The sequence below is a fragment of the Acomys minous genome, assembly GCF_964271855.1.
Source record: "Acomys minous genome assembly, chromosome: 15".
Taxonomy (NCBI): domain Eukaryota; kingdom Metazoa; phylum Chordata; class Mammalia; order Rodentia; family Muridae; genus Acomys; species Acomys minous.
In genome coordinates this window covers 19,443,326-19,466,115 of record NC_140497.1, presented here as the reverse complement: position 1 = coordinate 19,466,115, position 22,790 = coordinate 19,443,326, and the positions used below count along the sequence as shown (strand labels likewise).

The window sequence follows — 22,790 nt, the reverse complement described above, 5'->3', positions numbered from 1 at the left end:
GGAATTCTATTAGAAGATATGTTTCTAATTGGCTAACTTCAACTCTACTATTTCCTGCACAAACACAAGCTATCAACATGGATCCTGATGGGTACCTTCACTGTCTCCACAATCTCCAGTACTGTTAATATAGTGAGGAGATTCTGTCTGTCTTTCCATGGCAGATACCAAGTGTCCTTCAATCCCTCATTAAAGCAAACCCTGTACAGTGTAATACTAAAATGGCACCTTACTCTGAAAGCTTTCTTAAGTAAACTTGAATGGCAATACTCACCAACTCACGATGAGCTTTGGTACCTGCCACTCTGGCATGATCAGCATAGTAAGTTGATCCACACAAGTATTTATCCAAGCATTTTTGTGTTTTAAGTCCCAGTTTTTATTCATAATTATACAAGTGACATATCTGGAGCCATAAGTAATAGTTAAGCAGCATTCTTGAGAAGACCATATTTTGTAAGGAGATAGGCTTAAGGCAATGATAGGCGTGGCTGTTCAAGAAAGCTCCATGCAGGACAGTACAGCTACAGCATCGGGACAATGAAAATCCCTTTTGAAACCCCTGAAACCAAGAGAGTGTTCTGTCAAATTTTAAACTTTTTTTTTTAATTGGATAGAATAGGAACATGTTACTTCAAAGGTATTTAGTTACAGTGAATTCAGTTCAGCTATTTTTTTTAAAAAAGGAATATCTCCTTTTTTCCTCTCTGCCCTGGAGTATTCATAGAGTCTGCAAACACTGTCTGTTATTTTGTGGGTTCCCCAAATATAACTTGGATAATTATCCTCATATTCGGCTCATTAAACATTACATGCTTTTGCGAATCACTGAAGTATGACAGCGGCCTAGCAGCAGAGCATTTTCCTAAAACATGGCGGGGTTGGGGGGGCGGGGGGAGAACCAGACTGTGTTCTAGTAGCTTTATCTTCAAGTCTATAGTTGTCAAATGAGGACAAGCTCTGACCTACCTGAAGTATGGTGTAGTCTGCTCTGTAATAGAAAAAAACAAAACAAAAACAAAAACATAGTCTCATTTGCAACAAGCCCAGACCTTCAACCAAACCCAGGGTCCACATTTATCATTGAGGTTGGTGGTGTATCTTGTAGTCACAAGAAAAGTAGACCATTCTTCAGAAAGTGGCTCCTGAGTCCTTGGATGCACGAGTTATAGTACGGCAGGGGACCACCTCATCAATCTTTCTTGGTTCCCCAACACAAACGTGCAGTGTGAAGCCGCATGGATCCCTACCGCAATGGATTCTTCTGCCAGTATGGTAATTGTTATTTTAGTCAGGACTACACATTTTGTTCTTATGGTGTTTACATTTTAATCTCTGAAGAGTCATCTACCAGAATTTTAAGTTTAAGAAGACAATTGGGTTTTTTTTTTTGCATGAACATTTTCTGTTATCTAAGAAAATAGGATTAATAAGGAGGCTTAGTTAAAACCATCTACAATGGTTTCCTATGAGTGTTCCAAGTTAAAGCGTAGCATATGACGGATGAACTTGCTTCAGTGGAGTTGTGTATTGACCGCTGTCCTTCACCTTCTGATGTCCAGTCATTTCCTTTGCTCTGGGTACTGTGTGTTTTCTCTGCTCCTCTCCAATGGATACATATGAGGTTATGTGTATGTGTCACTGGTCTAAACCTGGTCTGCTCTCACTTCTACTTTTGTCCCATTTTATACTAGATTTCACTCTGTATTAGAGTAGCACCTGAAAAAACAATTACTAAAAGAAGGAAAACAACTGAGGCTGGAGAGATAGATCAGTGGTTAATAGTATTTGCTGCACTTCTAGAGAACCTGAGCTTAGATCCTAACGTCCATACTAAGGCTCACAGTTTTCTGCGGCTCCAACTTGAAAGGATCTGATACCATCTTCTGGTCTCCAGGAGGATCAGACACACATGTGGTTTGCAGATACACATGCAGAAAAAGCACTCATATAAATAAAGTAAAAACAAAAGCAGAGAAATAGAAAGCCACTTGCAAGTTGTCCTCTGATGTATTGCATTGTTAAAGCTCTAGGCTGATCATGATCCCTTCAGGACATTATCCCCTAACATGTTCCAAACTATACCCTCTAGGGCCCTCCCATATTTCTTATCTCAAGTTTCCCCAGAGCCACTCCTTACCTGGTGGTAGCTTTTGTGGTGAGAATTACTCTCCTTTGCAGCCTTTCTGTGTGATGAATATTTTTGGTTGCCAGAAGTACTTTCCCAAAACATGGATGCAATCTCCTTAGTCAGCTTGAGCCTAAACTGCAGCCATTTATCTTCTCCCTTCTGGAAGCTGCGATGTTCAGGAAGGTTCACTGACAGGCCCCGCCTGCTGCCTTGCAGATTGCCATTTTCAATTGTCCTTAATGGCAGAGAGCACAAAGGGATGGAAAGCTGTTTTGCATCTCTCTGTGAGGATGCTATCCCTGTTGTTGAAATAGACACCCTCCTGACCTGGTCATATTCCCAAGGTCACACCTCTGTGTTGGACTTACAACATGTAAAGTTCAGTTCATATTATCTAATCATTTTTTATTAAGACTCTGCAAACAACACAGTGTCTGAGCCTCAATGTGTCCTTCTGCTTTTCATCCCACAGATTGTGTTACAGCTGTGAAGTGGTTAGATAGCACATCTCTGTGTTTCCCCCATAGTGACGTGCGCACGCGTGCGCGCGCGCACACACACACACACACACACACACACACACACACACACACACACACACACACAATCTCTTTACAGCCTGGTTCTAGCCCCCTCCGTCCTCTCCTCCCAGCCCTGTCATCATGTCCCCACTCCCAATCCCCCCTCTTATTCTCTTTTAGATAAAGGGAGCCCCCCCCCCACCCCAGAGGTACCAACCCTCTCTGGCATCTCAAGTCACAGCAAGACTAAACACATCCTTTCCCATTGAGCCCTGACAAGGCAGCCCAGCTAGGGGAAGGGATCCAGTGGCAGGCAAGAAAGTCAGAGACAGCCCCTACTCCCATTGTTAGAGGACCCACGTGTTCACCAAGCTGCACATCTGCTACATATGTATGTGTAGAGGGCTTAGGTCCAGGCCATGCATGCTCTTTGGTTGGTGGTTCAATCTCTATGGTCCCCCATGGGCCCAGGTGAGTTTCCTCTGTAAGACTTCTTGTGTCCTTTACCTTTCTGGCTTCCTCTACCCTTCCTCCCACTCTTCCACAAGAATGTCTTTCTAAGCCTCTTTTGTGTAGCATGCACAGCCGTGGGCATCACAGGAACCTAGAGAGGAGAGTAATGGTAGCTGAGCGACAAGACTTGAGACTTCCCTTCAAATATGAACCAATTTTATTTTCCCCACTGCTGTTTGTATATTGTTTAGCTGGCTGCTAAATTTAGCATTGCAGGTAGAGCTTGATCAAGCAGTATTTTTGACTCTCCCGTTTGAATTTCTCCTTTAGGTCTTCCCTGAAACAGCATCTTTACCCACTTATCTGAAATCTTTCTTTGTTTTTCCCTGCAGAGCATTTCCTCCTAGGCTTTGTCTAGCCCCTACAATCCTCCACAGTCTCAGGGCCATGTCTGAGTCAGAGTTTAGCTTGAGAAAGGAATTTGAGACAACCTGGACCTCAGCACTATTGTGCATTATTGTAGCATTGCACACTATTAACTCTGAGCTGTGTCTAAATAGCAGTTCTTCATGGCCCCTGCTGTGTTACAGCCTCCATGTGTAGATACTAAGTGCGTTCCTTTCTAATGTGCGGTCCCAGTGTGGAGTCCTACGCCTCCTCCAAGGTGAACCTGCATTCTGTCACTGGTCTTCCCTCCTCCAAGGTGAACCTGCATTCATTCTGTCACTGGTCTTCCCTTCGGTAGCTAGTTCTGGATTATTTGACAATAAACATGAAGTAACTAAATTTAAATATTTATGTAGAACCATGTTTGGAAAGTATCCTGTCACACTTTCCGACAGTGATCCCTGAAAGGCATCTCTGCCTTGAGATTTCTGTTCTGTTAGTGTTTCTCTAATTTAATATTGGGAATGACCTGACCACAAAAACTTTACCCAACACAGGAAAGCATTGGAACACAAGGAAAAGACATCCAAGAGACAAAATACTACTATCACATACACATCCATCACGATCTCCCCCTTCCTCCTTACGTAACAAGGCCACGCTTAACCTAACAGGAAAATCTGGGGACTGTCTGGCCAAACCATACATTTGTTCTGAAAGTCACCTCTAGATGTTAGTGAACGCTTCATTCCTCCTGGGGCACATTGACCCATTTGATTGATGGTTTAATATCTCCCCTCAAAGTACCAACTAGTGCTGGCTGTTTCTTTTAATTTCAAAAACTGTACAGTAGTAACACAGGTCGTCACTGATCTCCTGACCCAGACCCTGAATGCCAACAAAATTAAGTGCTTGCTATGAGTTAGAGATAACCTGCAGGCTACCAACCTATCGGTGATAAATGGCACACTGTAATGGCCCAGCAATATGCATGTGATTGTCTGATTCATATTCATTTGTACATGGAGGAAGGGTGCTGAGAGAGCTAAATAATTAAATCCCATAATGCAATTAAACTTACTCCATTAGAGTTCTCTTTTACCTTCATGCCTCTGGCTGACACTATTCGTATCAGACCTCACCCCAGTGCAATTAAACTGATTAGCCAGTCCTAAGCTGTGGAGTATGTAGGAAGCTTTGTTGTTGTTACTGTTTTTCTTACAACTTTTTATTTGAATGCTCTGTGAGTCAAATGCTATGTTCTCAGGGTACAAGTTCAGGGCTTCAAATGATGTACATAAAGCTCTTTACTGGACATGTTATAGCAGATGCAAGTAACCCTGATTTTTCTAAGAGCATCCAGGGTCCCAGAACTGTTTATTGGCTCCTCAGCTTAGATATTACCTCTTAAGGGACAGGAACATTTTTATACATGCTGGACAGCTGCTGAGTAGACTGGGTGTCTTAGTTAGGGTTTTACTGCTGTGGAGAGACACCATGACTAAGGCAACCCTTATAACGGCAAATGTTTAACTGAGTCTGGCTTACGGTTTCAGAGTTTTAGTCCATTGTCATCATGTCCAGAAGCATGGCATCCTGTAGGCAGACATGGTGCTGGAGGAGCCAAGATTTCTACATCTTGATCTGAAGACAACCAGGAGGAGATTGAATTCCACACTGGGCGGAGCTTAAACACACACGTGTGCAAGCACACACATATATGCATATGCATATGTATATGTATATGAGACCTCAAGGGCCCACCCCCATACTGACACACCTCCTTATTAGTAAGGCCACACCTCCTAATAGTGCCACTTCCCATGGGCCAAGCATATTCAAACCACCACACTGGTCTTTAGCAGTTTCTTTCTCACAAACAGAACAATGATGGACAGGACAGAACTCTACCTGTATTCCGTCCTTCACCGTTCACCCATCTCTTCATTTGTCTTTAATGATTAATATACTAATGATAATCCCTATTAGAGATGAACTCCACATATTGCATATAATATGCCATTCTTTGGAATTCTTTTCTAGCTACTTGTGTAAAATGTGCTCAACAGCCTACAGCACAAATGATTCCCTTTATCCTGAATAGCAGAGATGCTAAGGGCAGTTAGGAATCTTGCCCAAGTGTTAATCTTGAGATCTGCGGGAGAAAAACTAATTCTACCACTTTGGGCCAAATTCAAAGCAAGTTTTACCAAATATTAAATACTGACCCAGAGATGGACTTTGGTCAGGACCATTCCATGGGATTTCCCAGTTGGAATGGCCCTGGGACACATGTTGCGGGGGTGGGGAGGCAAATAAGGACAAACCTATAGGCCACTGTACTTTCCCTGAGACTATTATTTTCCAAAAACTACAGTTCCCAGCATTCCAGGAAGTTACCTGGTTCCTGGGTAGGTGGGGTTTACGGGTTAATTGTTGGAGTTACACAAGATCACACTGCTAGTAAGAGAGTCTGGATTGGATAACTTTTAATGCCAAGGCCCACTTCCCCCCTGTAACCCAGCTGCATTTGATAAAGTATATGATAAAGTGCTATTCGGTGTATTTGTATTGTACAAGTTCTCCATCCCAATCATTGTCAGATCAGGATGCAGCTTTTATTGTGAGACACTAGTGCCATGCATTATTGTCAGTTTTTACTTACTACCACATCCCAGAAGGCTCAACCATGTCTTGAGTTTTTGGACAAACAAAAATTCAAAGGATTTCTCCTGAGAATCAGACCTCCATTGTCATAGAGACATCTTAGGTGACTTCCCAGAAGTGACTTTGCTTTGTCCAGAAAGGTGTCTCATTAAGAATCGATAGACAGACAGACACAGACACTACTTCCCTTTTTTAAAGTAAGATGTCCGTATAAAACATTGATTTCTTTTTTAGAAGATTCATTGTGTTCTTTGAATGGAATATTCTTTTCGTCTAGAGCTAGCAATCTGTACAAAATTCTGTTTCAGGGCACCTGAACTCTTGATTGTGATAGTGTAATAACATAGATTACCTTTTTTATTTTTGAATGTGGTAATGAATGGATTCATGGATAGGAGGGATAATATGCAAGATGTTTCTGCTGTAAAGTCACAGTTTCCCTTGTTTTTAAATTATGCAGATACAGTATTTTTAAAAATGTAAACCAGAACATTTAATAATAAAAATGTCCCAACAACCAAAAGAAAGTAAATGATAATAATTGGTGTTTTACTTTTTAATGTAGCATGTAGTCAAGATCTCTATTAAATGACTATTACTGATTTTACATATTAATTTATATACATCCCAAAAAGATCATGCTTAAAGCTACTGAGAATAAAAACATTTAGAATTACTATTACGTTGTAGCCTATGAGAGTCTATGGTTTTCTTGGAAATAAAGTGAGTAGAGTGTACTTCATTCTTACGCCCTTGTTTGCCAGTGATGGTGCTCTCAAAGTTTCCTAACATTTTAATTGATTTGATTATTTATAATTTTTTAAAATTTATTTAACAAACTTCTGTTGAATCTCAGAGTTGTTTGGCCACTGGGGATATAAATAATGAACGTAATTCTCACACCTTTGCTTTCACGGACCCTATTGTCTGGACCGGAGGAGGATGCAGTGATATGCATGAATAATTAAAGAGCAGTATAAAGTATACCAGAAGGAAAGCTAAGAGTGATGTAGCCAATGCAGAATTTTGAAGTTCAGGTAGAGCTTCACATAAGAACGTGAAGCTAAACTGAGCATGAAATACGTGAATGGGAATTAAGCAAAATGTGGTAAATTAATATTCTGGGCAGAAGGAAAAGTATATATACAGAGCAGATATTAAGTGTGCTTAACTCCCTGGAAGAATTGAGACAATCTGTATAGATTTCATTTAGTGTAGACTGATTTAGCACGAAGTTGAGAATTTTGGGGCATGACGCAGGAGATATCAATAAGAAGCCAATTCGGAAAGCCTTGGTCAGTTATGTTGTTTCAGAAATAAGAATGTTAACCAATATGGTAGTGTTTAAAGGAAGGGGAGTGTGTTTGAATTGCACGTTTGCACAGTTCACGCTGCTTTGCAGTTTATGGGAGGATTATCAGCAGGCCAACAGAAAAGATGACAGGAGATAATTACTATAAATAGAGTAATTGAAGACCGCGATGGCGGTGAGCAGGAAGAGTGGCGAAGGGGAGTATAATAGAGCTGATGCTGAATTTGGAAGATGCTTGCTTGGGAGAGAGAATCAGTAGAGTTAGTGATGCATAAAGGGAGGAGGGAAATGAACAGTGGTAACCATTTTCCAGAAGTAGCTACATTAGCTATTGAAAACTACTGTTTTGTAATTTAATATCTTATAGTAGATCATAATTTTCAGTACAAACAATATAATTAAATATTGGCTACTGTACTTTTTAGATGTACTTGATTTTACTAGAATGTTTTAGATAATTATTTTCTGTGCAAAATTACTTGCCATCTGCTATAATTATACTTTGTATCAAGCCATCACAAGATTGGTTCAGAGAAATGCAGACATTTGTATGTGAGTTGTTGTGTATAGAGATAATTGCACTGGCTCTGCATTGTAGAAGTCTCTGACAAGCAACCTTGGGGCTTAGGTGGCTTCTAAAATAAAAGAGCACATCAGAATTTATCTAAATATTCCGACTACTTTATCTTGACCGTGGCTGCATGACACATGTTGAGCCATGTTGCAGCCACGTAATCCTAGATTTAATTTACAAACTCTGAGACTCAGTGGTCAGTCAGAGTTTGTAAGATGTGACTTGATCTTTGATAGAAGCAGATGTATTTCAATGAGAATTTAGTATTTGTTCCTTACACTTCGGCTTTCCCCCTTTTGTTTCTTTTGTCATTATAAGATTGAAAGTCCCTGTTGTATTGGTGCACAAAACAAAGCTCTCCTTGAAAGGTAATTTTCCAAGAACAAAGAAAATATGAGAATGTTGTTTGATTGTTTGGTTTTCTGTCATTCAGTGTTGCATTAAACAACAATTTTTCCATAAGTATGAATGGCCTCACTGTTAAAAACTGGCAGTTATAAATGCAGCACAGTAATACTTTGAAAGCAAACCTTCCCCAAGGCCCACTAGATTCCAGATGAAGTTGCATCCTATTTAGTTACACACTGCAATGCACACACCAGATTGGTTATTGGAGAGAAGAGTAGCCATTTAATATATTCTCCCATATTTCTTCTTTTATCAAAAGTGAGGATTCTTATAACCCATTTGATCTGATTATTTTTTGTATTTTCATTAAGGCATATATATTTACTTCATCCTCGCTTCGTGGAATGTACCACTTCAAATACTGTTGGCATTCTTCTTGTTGCTGTAAGATTCTTTCTTTCTCAGTACCCTACCCATCTCTATGAGGTCATTGTAGAAAGCTATTATGTCTTTGTTGGTGTACTTTTAAAATCTATTTTTATTTTGGGTTCCTTAAATCTCCTTCTTCTCTCTCTCTCTGTCTCTCTCTGTCTCTGTCTCTCTCTCTCTCTCTCTCTGGCTTTTATCCCCACTAACAAAGACCATGCCCCAGCAGGAAGTAGTTCACAACTGACAAAGATCAGATCATGTGCCTGGAATGATGGCTCAGTGATATGAGCATTTGCTGCTCTTCCAAGAACCTGGGGCACTTCAGAACTACCTGTAACTCCAGTCCTAGGGAATTTGATGCCCTCTACTGACATCCATAAGCATCAGGCACACACATGGCATACTTATGTCCGTGCAAGCAGAGCACTCATAAACATAAAATAAAAACAAATTGGTCTTTTAAAAAACTAAATCTTGGATTGGAGCCTAGGAGAAGTCATTTCATAAATTGCATTAAATATTTGGCATGGAAATTCTGTCTGTCTTTTTGTATTAAATGAGTATACCTCATCCCTATATGATTAGCCATATGAAAACAAGTCACATTTACATAAACAAAAGAGAAAACCAGCCCTAGTGTGTTGTCTTTTGGATTATGTAACCTGGTCTTCACAGTATGGCTTTTTGTTCTTGTTTGCATATTGCCAATGTCTAATGTGCTTGCTGACCACAGACAGAATTTGAAGTTTGTTTTAGAGTTTTTACTTCATTAAAATATTTCAAAGAAAGGGTCTTGGTCCTATAAAAATCTATTGTTTCCTGTTTGCCTAGGGAAGCTAGTTGTTTTGAGATCTGACCAACAGGAAACCCATTGTGCTTATCAAGAATTTGCAGGACCCCTGAGAGCCTGGTGTGTTGTAATACTGTGTATTTATTAAATGCTTTGCAGCATGTTTTAAGAGTTTTTGACTTGAAATAATTTTACTGATGTATATACATATAAGTAACAAAGGGTAGGAAAATTGTTTAAACAATAATTTTATATGGCCTCTGAGATAAAAACTGAAATATTATTTGCAAAACTAAAACTGAGCACGAGGATACATTTGGGAACTGAAGGCAAAAGGACTCTGATTTTAATTCTCACTCCATTTTATGCTGATGTTTATGATGAAAGCAGTAGAAATGGGGCTGGCGATACGAATTAGTTGTTGAGCGCACTGGCTGCTCTTGCAGAGGACCTGAGTTTGCTTCCCTACACCCACATAATGACTCACAACTCCTAACTCCAAGGGATTCTGTGCTTTCTTCTGGCAGCCTCAGGCTCCAAAGACGCATGCACATATAAACATACATGCAAAGCACCTATACACATAAAATTAATATTTTATATGTTAAAAAGTAGAAGTGATATGTAATATTCATGTAACATTTAATCATTAATCATCTTATGTATATCATCTCATTTTTCTGACACTGAAGAACAGGCTCAGGCCATCCATTTTTGAGGATGAGAGCACAGAACTTCAGCCAGATGACCATGTAAAGTCATAGTTCCCCAGCTATGATCAGGTGGCTGCATCCTAAAGTCCTTTAGATGGTGGGATTGTCGGTGGCACTTTGAAACTAATACCAATGTGGTATAAAGACGAGCATGCGCTGAGAGAAGTTTTCAAAATATATGTAAGATAACACTGTTTTAAGGAGAAGTAATAATAACAGTTTAAACATTCTCCAACTTCTCAAAGCTGTACCTGACTTAAACTTCATGAGTAGTGGCTCAGGCGTCTCATCAGTCCTGGTTTGTGATGTCAGTGGCTCGATGTGTGTCTAATTCCATTACTTTACTACATATTTTAAGGCAGGTTATCTTGCTGCCTCAGGCTAGCCTCAAATTCATTATTTTGCTAAGGATGACTTTAACCTTTGGATCTTTCAGACTCTCCTTCCGCAAGGCTGGGAGTTGTATGCTAACATACACAGTTTATATAGTACCTGGGATCAAGGGTAAGGCTTTGTGCTCCATGAGTGGTAGGCAAGCACTCCTAAGTACCTATATCTCAAGGCCGCAATCCCATCAGTAATGATACAACACAGGAAAGGGGCAAATAGCAGTTTCACTTGGTTAAAACAAACAGAATGGCAAAGCCTTTGTCCCACTCTCTTCTGAGATTTACCAATTAAAAAAAATAATCCTTACATTCTAACTGGAATGTGATTCTTAAATATTCCTGCTTAAAAAGGAATATTTGTTCCTGAATGATACACTGGAAATTCTTTATATTATTCTCACAGGGTGGGGTGTGCATGCCTGTGTGTGTGTGTGTGTGTGTGTGTGTGTGTGTGTGTGTGTGTGTGTGTGTGATGGTAGGTATAGAACCCAGAGCCTTGCCTGCGGCGGGCGAGTGCTCTACCATTTAACTGTACCCCAGCCTCTGACTCCGTTATCTCTAGGTCCGGTGAGAATGACTCATAAGTTGAATACAAGTGGGTAATTACTTGCTGTTCTTTTGAATTTGTTAAATTTTCTTATGACTTCCTCTCAGCTATACTCATAATAGCAGTCCTGACTTTTACTCCCAAATCGACTGCCAGGATAAGTGTCACAGCTGATGGTGATGGTGAGGCACAGATGATGTGTGCTTTCATATTCTTTTCTTTAGATTCCATGAATTGCATAGAGTCCCCTTAGGCTGTCACACACACACATGACAATGAGATGGAACTGAAATGGGGTTATAGTGCCACCTGGATTCCTGAGTTCACATTCTGAGACCTCCATGTTATAGCTGTATGACGTCAGGGAAGATATTCATGCCAAGCGTCCTATAATGAAATATTCTATAATTAAATGGTGGAACACTGGCTACCAGTACTTCTCATTTCAGATCGTAATATTTTTCTCTGACACAAGAAAAAAAAATGTGCCACGATTGCAAGCAGATTTGCTTTGCAGCACAAATGCTTTGGTTTAATTTCCATAAAGTATTTACCCTCCCCCAGAACAAAATCAATAAACTTCTAAGACCATAATATAAGTCCCACTTTCTTTCGTATTCCTCATCATTTCTTTCCTTCCCTGTTTTTGTGTGTACACATGTGTATGGTTGTGTGTATGTGTATGCAAACTGGTATGTATTCAAGTATGAGCACATTGAGTTTATGCATGCATGCAAAGGCCATTGGTCAGCCATGTACTGTTCCTAAGGAGCTGTCTACTGTGTTTCTTGAGACAGGCTTTCTCACTGGACTCTGGGGATCACTGATTAGGAGGGCCAGCTAGACAGAGTTCTGCCTGTTTCTGCCTCTCAAGCAAATTACCAGTGTGTGATATTTGTAGGTCTGGGCTGGGCACTGAACTCAGATCCTCCCACGTGCAGAGCAAGTATTTTATCAACTGAGTTATCTTCCCAGCCCCTTCCTTTCCTTTTTCTTTAAAGAGTCCCCTGATAAGTTCCTGCTCCAAATGTCTAGTAGGGCTGATCTGGAGAGCCATCAGTGGAGCTGGGGAGGAAGATGTCCTGCTTGCTCCCTGGGTCTGAGAATACAAACAGCCGGGACACTAAGACATTTGCTAGAAGAAGTTAACATGACAGGTTCTTCTTATCACAGGACGAGGACCTCGTCAAGTGGGGAAATGAAGACATGGGGGGGATGAGAGTCATTCAAAGGCAGGCAAGGTCAAACAACACCCACAGCTATTCTCTTCAGAAAGCAAGGTGGAGAGAGAAATAGCCCAAGCTCCACAGCCATTTGCTTCCCTTAGTTGTTGAAGAATGCAGATAAATGTTAAAAAAAAAATACAGTAATCTGTACTTGCCATCCTTCACCTTCTGACTGCTACTCTTACAAATCAAGTGTTTTGTTTTGTGTGTTTAAGGATCCTAGCTCTTTTTTTCTTTTTTCTATGTACAGCGTGAATTGAACATTGCTTCAGTAATAACTGAGATTAAATATTACGCTCTACCTTCCTTTTCTGTCTCCTCTAAACATTAAGATCTGCTGATTCTTAAGATCTGTGCATAGCCAGACATTTACCCTCAGGCTTCCTCGTGTACTCCCTGCTCCCTGTCTCTGATGCAGGCTCATCTGGTTTCTGTCTCTAAAGGGCATCTATTAAAATGGAAGGAGGGAAAGCTAATAGTTTTTAGATCTCACTGTGTCTTGTGTGTTGGATATTTAAAGCCTGATGTATAATCTCCTGCCTTTGTTTTCTGACATTTTACAAATGTGTTCTTAATATTTGCTTAGAGTTTATAACATCGTCAGCTACACCCCCTTGTAGTTCCTTCAAATAGTCAGACGTTCTCAACAGGCAGAACTGCATCAGAAACCATTTATCTCTGTCCCTATTCGTTCGTGCTCACACCCTAGGTGGGGGACTACTGTGCATTCTTGTCAATTACCCTTTCACGAGCAATGAATTACTTTGAACAGAGCTCAAGCCCCTTGTGGGAGTGGGAGTATTTGATGTCCATATAAAATCTTTTAATAACTTTGTCATTTCCTCTAATGTATGGATTTACAAAAGCCTGAGGGGACTTGGTATTTATTGGAAATGAAAATTGGCATGAGCAGTCGGTAATAAAGTAAATTAATATATGATCTATTTTATGAAGACCATTGTAAATATAATTTAATACATCATCCACACTTGAGAATTCATAAGGTTCTTAACTGTTTAAAACAGGGCATTAGTTAGTTACAGTTACCTGGAACAGTGCTTACTGATTGTGGTTTTGACTTAAGTGTAAATAATAATAGGTAGTTCTGTTCAAACTTGGTGACAAGGGAAGGACAGGATAGGGTGCCAGGGCCTCATCCATCTCCAGGTGCTGTCCTAGGAGGTGGATCTGATGGGAGAGTGTTACTGGTCCACAGTTTAGTTTTAACGATCCCTTTGGGTCTAGCGTGTTCCAGGGACTTGCCCTTGGTACTGAATCTGCTGCCTTCTCTGTTCTCCTTCGTGACTGCCCTTTACAAGTCAGAGCATTGCTTCCTGCCATCTCCTGCTTGATTGCTTCATCTTGTGATGCTTGCCTGGGACTTAAGTCCACACTAAATGTAGCAATGAGACGTAAACGCAGTCTCCGCTGTGGCTTTCCCTTTCCCTAGAATTTCATGAGTGCCCCCTAAATGAGTGACAGGGCCATATCCTTCAGTTCCCTGAGTAGATGTCTTAGATCTGCTCAGAGCTGTTTGCATGATGTGTTTCATCTCCCAGCCTCAGGGGTGTAATACCTAATCCTGTGGTGGGGCAGTATGGGGTATGGAGTGTGAGCAGAGCAAAATTGGCATGTTACCAAAATGTACTGTACAAACTGGCAGCTCCGCTGGTAAACAAAGCACGCAGTTGGAATTTTGAGAAATTAGTAGCCTCCATCCTCATCCACATGTGCTGAAACCCCCATATACTTTTCACCTTTTTTTCCAGAGTTTTGGGCAGCATGCAATCCTCATCGAATATGAGGTAACCACTAACAGACTGAATTAGAGATTTGGCCCCCACTGTTAGTTTTTTCGGTTCTTTCCTCAGACACTCAGATCCTAATTGATTTTTGGAAGTCCTCACATTCGTTTTTGTCATTTGTTCAGCAATGTGAAGGTGTGCCGCACTGGAGGTTCCATTTTTCCTAGGTCAACCAGCTAAGACAACCAACCCCTCAAGCGGATCTTAGAATTGTGCAGTGTTGACAGTTGACAGTATATATTCACATGGGCAGTCATCATAGTGATCCGGTTGGTGAGCCCTTGCTGTAGGTTCTGTTCTGACGCCCTCCTCCATCTTCCAGGAGCCGACAATGGTGAGGTTCTTCCTGATTCCATCCCGTCTGCCCCTGGAACGCTGCCTCACTTCATAGAGGAGCCCGAAGATGCCTACATCGTCAAGAGCAACCCGATCGCACTGCGGTGCAAAGCAAGGCCGGCCATGCAGATATTCTTCAAATGCAATGGCGAGTGGGTCCACCAGAACGAGCACGTCTCAGAGGAGAGTCTGGATGAGAGCTCAGGTAAGCGAGCTTGCTACTGAAGCGGTCGGGGCGGGGGTGGGGTGAAGGGGATGAGCCACCTGCCACCCCCTTATGTGGACGAAGTTAACGTTACATCATTTTAGACGGATAAGACAAATGATCTAATCTTTCAGTGACCTGACAGCTCCCTTTGTTGTTTATCCCAGTATAGTTCAGAGGCATTTTTCATGCTCTGTGTAACTTCAAACATCCCACGTTGTATGAAGTTAATATTCCCATTGGAAATTAAACCAGACAGTTGCTGTTTTCATTTTATGAATTCTAAATAATTTTGAGGCAAATATTAAATCTTTCATCAAAACCATTTTAAGCAGCATAATTTCAATCACTTTTATCTTTCCATGGTTATTACTCTTAGGTCCTTATTCTCCACAGCTGGTGGTTTCTGAGGTTTGTTTTTTTTTTTTCTTTCTATAGTTGTTTTGATTGTTCTATAGTGATACATCCAGAACTAGAGCATCATATTCTAGCGGGCTTTCAATAAGGGTAGATTTTAGGAACATTTTTATTAGTAGGGCTAATTTTGCTGATAAATGATAAGAATATGATGACACTGAGCTAAGGTTTACTAAATACTCAAGCTATGGAGGCCTCATCTAGGGATGCATGATTTCGGCATTTCCAATAATTTTATTGGATAAGATTATTGACATCTAACAGATAAGGAATTGGAGATCTTAAATGTACACGGACAGCTTGTACTAGGTCTCACTTTAATATTTTTGATGATAACACAAATATTTTTAGAAGTTCAATTGCTCATTTTATTTTATTTGAATGTTTTGCTTTCAAGCATGTGTGTATACCATATGCATGCCCGTTGTCCTAGTAGGTCAGAAGAGTGCATCAGGTCCTCTGGAACTAGAGTTAAGGATGGTTGTAAGCCACCATGTGACTGCTGAGAACCAAACCAGGGTCTTCTGCAAGAGCAGCAAGTGATCTGAACCACTGAGCCATCTCTCCAGCACCCTGTCAGAGACTTCATTTTCCTGCTCTTGGGACTCTTTCCCTTCTCTTGGGTTGCCTTCTCCAGCCTGCAGTTTTTACCTTGTCTTATGGTATCCTGTTTTGTCACATTTGGCTCTTGTCTCTTGCAGTCCTGCTCTTTCTTGAAGGGAGATGGAGGCGTAGTAGGTCTTGGGAAGAGGGAAGGTTGAGCAAGGGAGCTGGCACGAGTTGGGGAAGGGAAACTGTGATCAGCATGGAGTGTATGAGAGAAGAATCTATTTTCAATACCAAAAGCAAAATCAAAGATGAATGAAAAAGATCAAGCATATTTTTTTTAATTGAAGTTTCTGTATTTCAGCATGTAATAGAAGTCATATATGCCTTTGAACTTTAATTTTTCACACAAGATTAAGTTTGGACTGACAGTAGATTATTCCTTTTTATGAGTCCTGATTTGGTCAGTAAACTACATAGTAGATTGTGAGTAAGTCAGAAGAGCCTAGAATAATTAGAAAGTTTCAGATAAGCTTATTGCATTAAATATAGCACTGGTATTCAGTGCATTTTAGACGTTTCAGGATATTTAATGATAGGAAAGACGTAGCTCAGATGGGTGCTCTGTAAACATATGAAAAAGACAAGACAAATATCCAAGCAGGCACAGTAGAAATGAAGTTTGAATGTTTAAAAGAGAGGTATGTGGTATTGCGGATTCACAGAAAAGGCCACATCCCACTGGGAATTTTATGAAAGGAACATGACTGATCCTAATGGGCATCGCTGATCATGTTCTGTATGGAGATGGGAAACATCAAGCATCATGATGATGTCAGGGTCACTATCATTAGCCAATGGGAAAAGCTTGGTGTGTGTCCAGTAAAAAGCTTCAGAGGGACACCAGCACCTAAATGGTGGCCCACCAATGGCAGGAGATTGTGAAGCGGTGTTACATCCAATGAGTCCTTAAATGCCAGCAACCTATTGGGCTTGTATGTTACATTGTCTACATTGCTCCAAATGTAAGGCGGAAAGCTGTCAAGTGATCAGCCATTTTTTCTAACACTGTTTAGAAATCTTACATCTAGCCTCATTTAACTGTCTCTTGGTAAATAGTACAAGCCAATTCAATAGTTCACCCACTTGTAATTTCACAACATTCTGTTTTGTTATTATTTCCCCCTTTTAATTCTACCAGCATTGCTAGGCAACTCCATGTCCTGTGGAAAACATTGTTGATTACATTTTCTTCTAAATAAAATTCTGTCCTCTAGTTCTTTTGTTAAGGGCAATTGAAGTTATGTATTTGAAAGTCACGATGCAGAACAAAAAAAATAATAATAAATGACAAAGTCAGGAAAAAAATATATATCTCCTTTGGAAAGGAATTTAAATCTTTACAGTTACTTCTTCGAAAGAAATTTAATAAGCACAGCCTTTTTATATGTCATTTTTTATTGAATCAATAGGAAATAACTATTTCTCTTTAAATATTTTTTCCACGTTATTAATGAAAATTGCCATTTGCCACACCATGGGATTGTTTTCCCAGCTCTGTGTTAATACTAGAATATTAACAGCAGCAAAAAGAGTGTAGATATTTATCCTAAATCGATACATGGATACAATTAAACTTGGAAATGAAATAGCCATAGGTATTAAAGTGTAGAAGATGCACTACCTACCTCTCTGGGTTTCTCCATGAGATGCCGGATCCTGCCAGCTGGAGTACCCTTCTACCAAGACAAGACTTGATAGGCTGTGACCCTATGGTGGGAGAGGAGGTCCCCTTCTGTCCCAGACCTAGGGGATGGGAATAGGGTGAAAGAGGGAGGGAGGGGGGAACGGGAGGATACAAGTGAGGGGCTAACAATTGAGATGTAATCTGAATAAATTAATTTTTAAAAAGGAAAAATAATAAATAAATATTCAACCAAAAAAAGAGATTTAATGAATTTGGATGGGATCTGTAAAATAATTCCTCACAGCCCAGCAGGACTGAATGGCAACGAAGGGGCCAAGGGTAGGAGCCACCATTTGACCAGAAGTACTGTTAGAGGGAAGGACTTGTAGGGAGTCACCCTTGACCTTCCTTTGGACACGTTTCCCATTTCTGAACTATTTGAGTTGATGCACCTTTTTTCTGACACACGGGCCTTAGTTCTTCATGGGTGTGGTGGGAATGCATAGGATCTGATAGAACGGAGAGTAGACAGCGAATCTTTTGTGTTTCTGAATTGGAAGCACTAAGTCCCTTCAGCTGTTAAAAGCTGCAAACTGCCTTCAGTCTTTCTGGTAATTTGGACCCGTCATCTAACCGTTCAAATAAGAAGAAAAAGGATTGTGTGTTTTCATGCAATTTAGCTTGGAAAACCCTGAGCTAGAGTCCTTTCCTGCAAAAAAGTACACTTTATTTGACATGAGTTACTGTGTTTTCACAGACATGGCTATACCTCTTAGTAATGTTCACTCTCAGTTCTCTGCACGAGCCAAGGGACCATCTCTCATTTGTTCTGCTTCATTTCATTTGGAAATATGGGGCTCTTCTTCCTTGTGTTTTGCTTCTGTTAACATCTGGAAGCTTTGAATGGTGGAGCAGCCCCAACCCCGGAATCACACCCCTGTGAAATTGGTGGTGCATTCAATAATACAGGAATTAAGAGCCTTAATGTAACAGGGGCACACAGGCCACACAGCACCGCAAACACCCTGAACAATAAGCTCCACACATCCTCACAGTAAAGCTTCTGTTGCTTGTGGAAAACTTCTGTTAGCAATCACCTAAGCCACTTCATTATCACCCGGTAATATCCTAGAGGTTAGTTGTTGGGGGTGTTTTTCAATCATGTCTGTGATTTCTTAATTTATTTGGCCCAAGAAGCATTGAACTTGAACCGGTGAAATGCTTTGAATTCTAGTGTGTCTGGGAAAAGTCTAAACTTGGCCAACTGTTTTTTTTTTTTTTTTCATTTTTAAAAGATATTATGCCAGGCATTCCCCTCTATGTTTTTTTTTCCTTTTTGCACAACTGCAGCCTCTCTCTTGGGATAAAAGGCTAATGGATTGCGTTGAGGAAAGGCAGCAGAGTAGAAATAAAAGTGTATTAAATCTCAGAGTTTGTATCTCAGAACTTCACTGCGCTGGTGATGAGGATTTGAATACAGTATCTTCCAGGAAAACCATCAATGTGCAGTTTCCTCCAGTTGATTCATGGACAACCAAGGTACCTTAGGGAAGCATACGTTTTAGCTCAGAGAATACAGAAATACTCAATCTCTGGAATCTTCCACTGGCATCTGCACATTTAGAGCTCACTTTTATAGGAATGCCCTTACTCACCACTCTGCAGTCTGTCTTGTTCATCACTTCTTCTTCTTCTAGAATACTGACTCTCTCTTAAAAGGTTTGTAGACAGTCATTATGAACTCCCTGCATAACACATAGGAGACCCTGAAGGACATGTCTCTAGTGTCCAATTTAGCCTTTCCTACAACAACAAAAAAGTTTGGACACCATATTCATTTGAGCCTTCTTCAACAGTGTTAGAAGCAGGCCCTTACTTCCTGACACTGGCCAAATACCTCGCAGGTCAGGGTCTCACTCTCCTGGCGTGGAGCTTGCTCTCTAGCCGATGATAGTGCTCTGGACTTTGTAATCCTCTTTTCTCTCTGCCTTCCTGCAGATCCTAAATTCTTGAGCAGTGATTTTTTTTGATACTTCTTTTAGTCTTTTCTGTTCACAGAACATAAATTTGTATGCCTTCCAATTTGAAGTTTGGGTTATAAAGACCTCAGACAAAAGGAAACACAGCATTGAAGATCTTCTTATGGTCAAGAAGATGAGTAAAGATAATAGAGGTGTTTGGAGTGTAGCTCTCTATTAACAAGCATCACCATTAGACTGAGAGCCTCATAGCTTCCTTTCAGGATTCTCCTGGTGTAAAACGGAATAATAAATGCATTTACCACCATAGTCTTGTAGGTTATAAAACTTATTACATATGATTTATTGAGCAAGGTACTTGATAAACAGCAAGTGGTCTGTCAAGATTAGCCTTAAAAATTATAGAAATTGGACGTTTTAAAACCTTCAAAAGACTTAGCAAGTGTCTGATGATTCAAACATTTACCACAATACTTTAATAATTCCATTCATTATCTGACTTCACTGAATAATATTGTATTATGTGAGTGTGATCCACTCATGCCATGTCCATAGAGCTAAAACATGTCAAATAACACACGTTATGAACTTAGGCTACAAATGTGTGGTTTCCATAGCTATAGGAAGAGAAAATCATTGACCTAGGTACGGTATTGAAAATCATGATGCTATCTGTGCCAATGTAAAATGGCATAGAAGTGAGTCAGATATGAGAAGGTGTCCTCTAAGTGACCCCACCACGTCCATTTCTGTCTCTGAAGTTTCCCCTTCTTGCTATTATCAGACAACACTCTCAAGTTAATTTGCTTGCCTCTGCCAGACACCTCTGAGCTGATTAATTCTAATCTCTGGTGTGGAAGCAACTGGAGAGCTTGGGTGTATTCTTCGCTTCTGTACTTAAGTCTGAACTTGTGGTACTTCTGCAGAATGCGTGAAGTGCTTATTATTCCCGGGAAACTAAAGAGCATTCATTAAGCAGAGTGAGCATACACATTCAAAGGATGAGGATTTCTTTTTGGTTTTTGTCAGAATATATTTTAATCTTGTTGCTAGGATGAGGAGGCAAAAGACATTTAGCCTTAATTAGTCATCTGCCAGTAAAATGAAATACGGTTCCACCTTTTAATTATCTATATTTAATTTACTATTTTCAGTAGCATGCTGTCTGATGACAGCTAAACTCACCCACTATGTGGGATTACATTTTAATGACAATTCTTCCAGAGATTTGTAATTTCAATTACATGAGGTCTATGCACTCTTAGTGGGCAATAGAGCCATGCCGTACAAGCAAGGTTGACTATGAGTATCCTTGGAGCCTTCCAGACTGAGGGAGAATGGTACCCATGCCCTCAACCTTCCTTCAGGGGTGATAAGCCCTTTTTGTGTGATCTTATAATACTCTGAAGTTCTGCCATCATAGGAGACGCCACACTGAATTGGTAGGATGGCTCAAAGTATGGTCTCCTTTCACTTGGTATCACATTGATGACAGCAAACTTTATAGCATGCTTGTCATGATGCTTTTGGCACTTATGAAGGTAGGCATGGATGAGCCACTCTATACATTAGTTTTTCAAATCAGTATCTTTCACAACATTATGACATCTTTGATTTGTTTCTTATATTGTGGTTCTTAAGACAAAATTATTTTTAAAAACCTTGAAATAATATAATAACATTAGTAAAAGTAAAGGCCACAGTACTGTTATACCAATTAAACATGATAAGTGAATATTCAAAATATAGGAAAGCTTTCTATTGCTTATGCACATTTTTAAGACTCTAATTTTGGGCCCATAAGAAATAAATAAGAAATATTGTCTTACGTCCATGATGAATGCGATTCTTCCAGGAGAATGGGTGAATTACTGACTGCTCAGCAGGTAGGGGAAGATGAGGCCTCCTCAGAGCAACAGCTGACTATCTGAAGATCTGAGTCCTCTGGGAGTTTGAGGATCAGTAGAGAAAGCTCATGAATGGTTCTAATAAAGCACTGGCTTCCCCTTCTCCCTCTAAGAACTGAGCAAGGCCTTGTTACTCATGGAATCACATTGTTATGGGCCTTTGGTATTTTTTTTTCCAAAGGTAAATAATCATTCACTTAGTTAGTCCCCATTATGAAACATTTCCAACTGGAAAATAAAGAAGAGAGTATGTGGAATGTGGCTTAAAAACAAACAGACAGACAAACAAACAAACAAACATGAAAACAGGTCCAGAGTTTTCCATAAGAAAGCAATGCCCCGCAACCCAAGGTCGCTAGGCAACTGCCATTTCCATGGGGTTTGCAAAGTGCAAAACATAAAGAAGGATTCTAGCTTTCTTAGGGGATGTGCTTATTCTGTATAATAAGCTGAGCATCCTACTCTAGAGAACTTCAAGTGAGAGAAGGGAAGCGCGGATGGGGAATGCGTGGGAACTGTGTGGGATCCCTCCCCAAGCGCCAGTCAGCAGGTGCATCCAAGAACTGGCTGCAACAATAACCACTGCAGGATGCTAGTGATGGGCTTTGCTGAGTGTGATAATGAGCTGGAGATAAAAGGCAGGAGGACAGCTGTTAGTAGGCACCAGGCTGTCGTTGGCATGGCTCTGAATGTTAAATACTACCCCCGCATTCTTTATGTCCTAAACACCAAGTTAGGATCTTACAGTAAGACTCTGTGGCCCTTTTCTTTAAAACTTGCCAGATATAAATCATTTTAATTCTTTTCTCTTTGCCATTGTTCCCCTCCTTCTTTGCTTGTACATTCTCTGCCTTGAATCATGAAACATCTACCTTCAATTAGTTTGAAAATTCTCAAACTTTTCGTCTCCCGACAGGATTAAACCTGCTAAAAGTAACTAGTGTTTTCTATCCGATAAATAAGGGGATTACAGCAGTAACTGCTGTCAGCATTTTTCTCATTTAAACAAATAAAGCTGACAAATGATGAAGTTCTCTGCTGCTCTGTTATGTTTAGAACATGCAGAGTGATTATTCATCCGCTGCCAACGTTAGTCTATCCACAACTAAACCATCCCAGAGCCTAGAAAGCTCATTAGCATACCAGTACCATAGTTATATTTTTGTATTCTGCTTCACTCTACTCCAGAGCAAAGGCTGATGGTTGTAATTTGCACAATAACTTAAAGGGTTGGGCTTTTCCATGCTTAGTGGAGTTACTCAAGTTACCGGGCACATCGCTTCTCTTCTTTGTGAGATAGCATCTTTTATTAGTCTGGAACTTTTGTACCACTAGAACATTTCCTACAGTCAAGTTAGCTGCCAGCTCTGGAGATAGAAAAGTAGATAGCTGCGTCTGCTTGCCACACAGATGGGTGAGCT

The 22,790-nt window shown here is 40.3% G+C and overlaps 1 protein-coding gene across 6 annotated transcripts in view; it reads left to right on the top strand.

Moving 5' to 3' along the window:
• UNC5D (unc-5 netrin receptor D) overlaps window positions 1-22,790 on the top strand; it is a 547,621-nt gene that overhangs the window by 296,664 nt on the left and 228,167 nt on the right. For all 6 annotated transcript variants that reach the window (XM_084760348.1, XM_084760349.1, XM_084760347.1 and 3 more), the window contains exon 2: window positions 14,615-14,833. In XM_084760348.1, coding sequence (XP_084616474.1) covers window positions 14,615-14,833 — 219 coding nt within the window. The remainder of the gene's footprint in view (window positions 1-14,614; window positions 14,834-22,790) is intronic.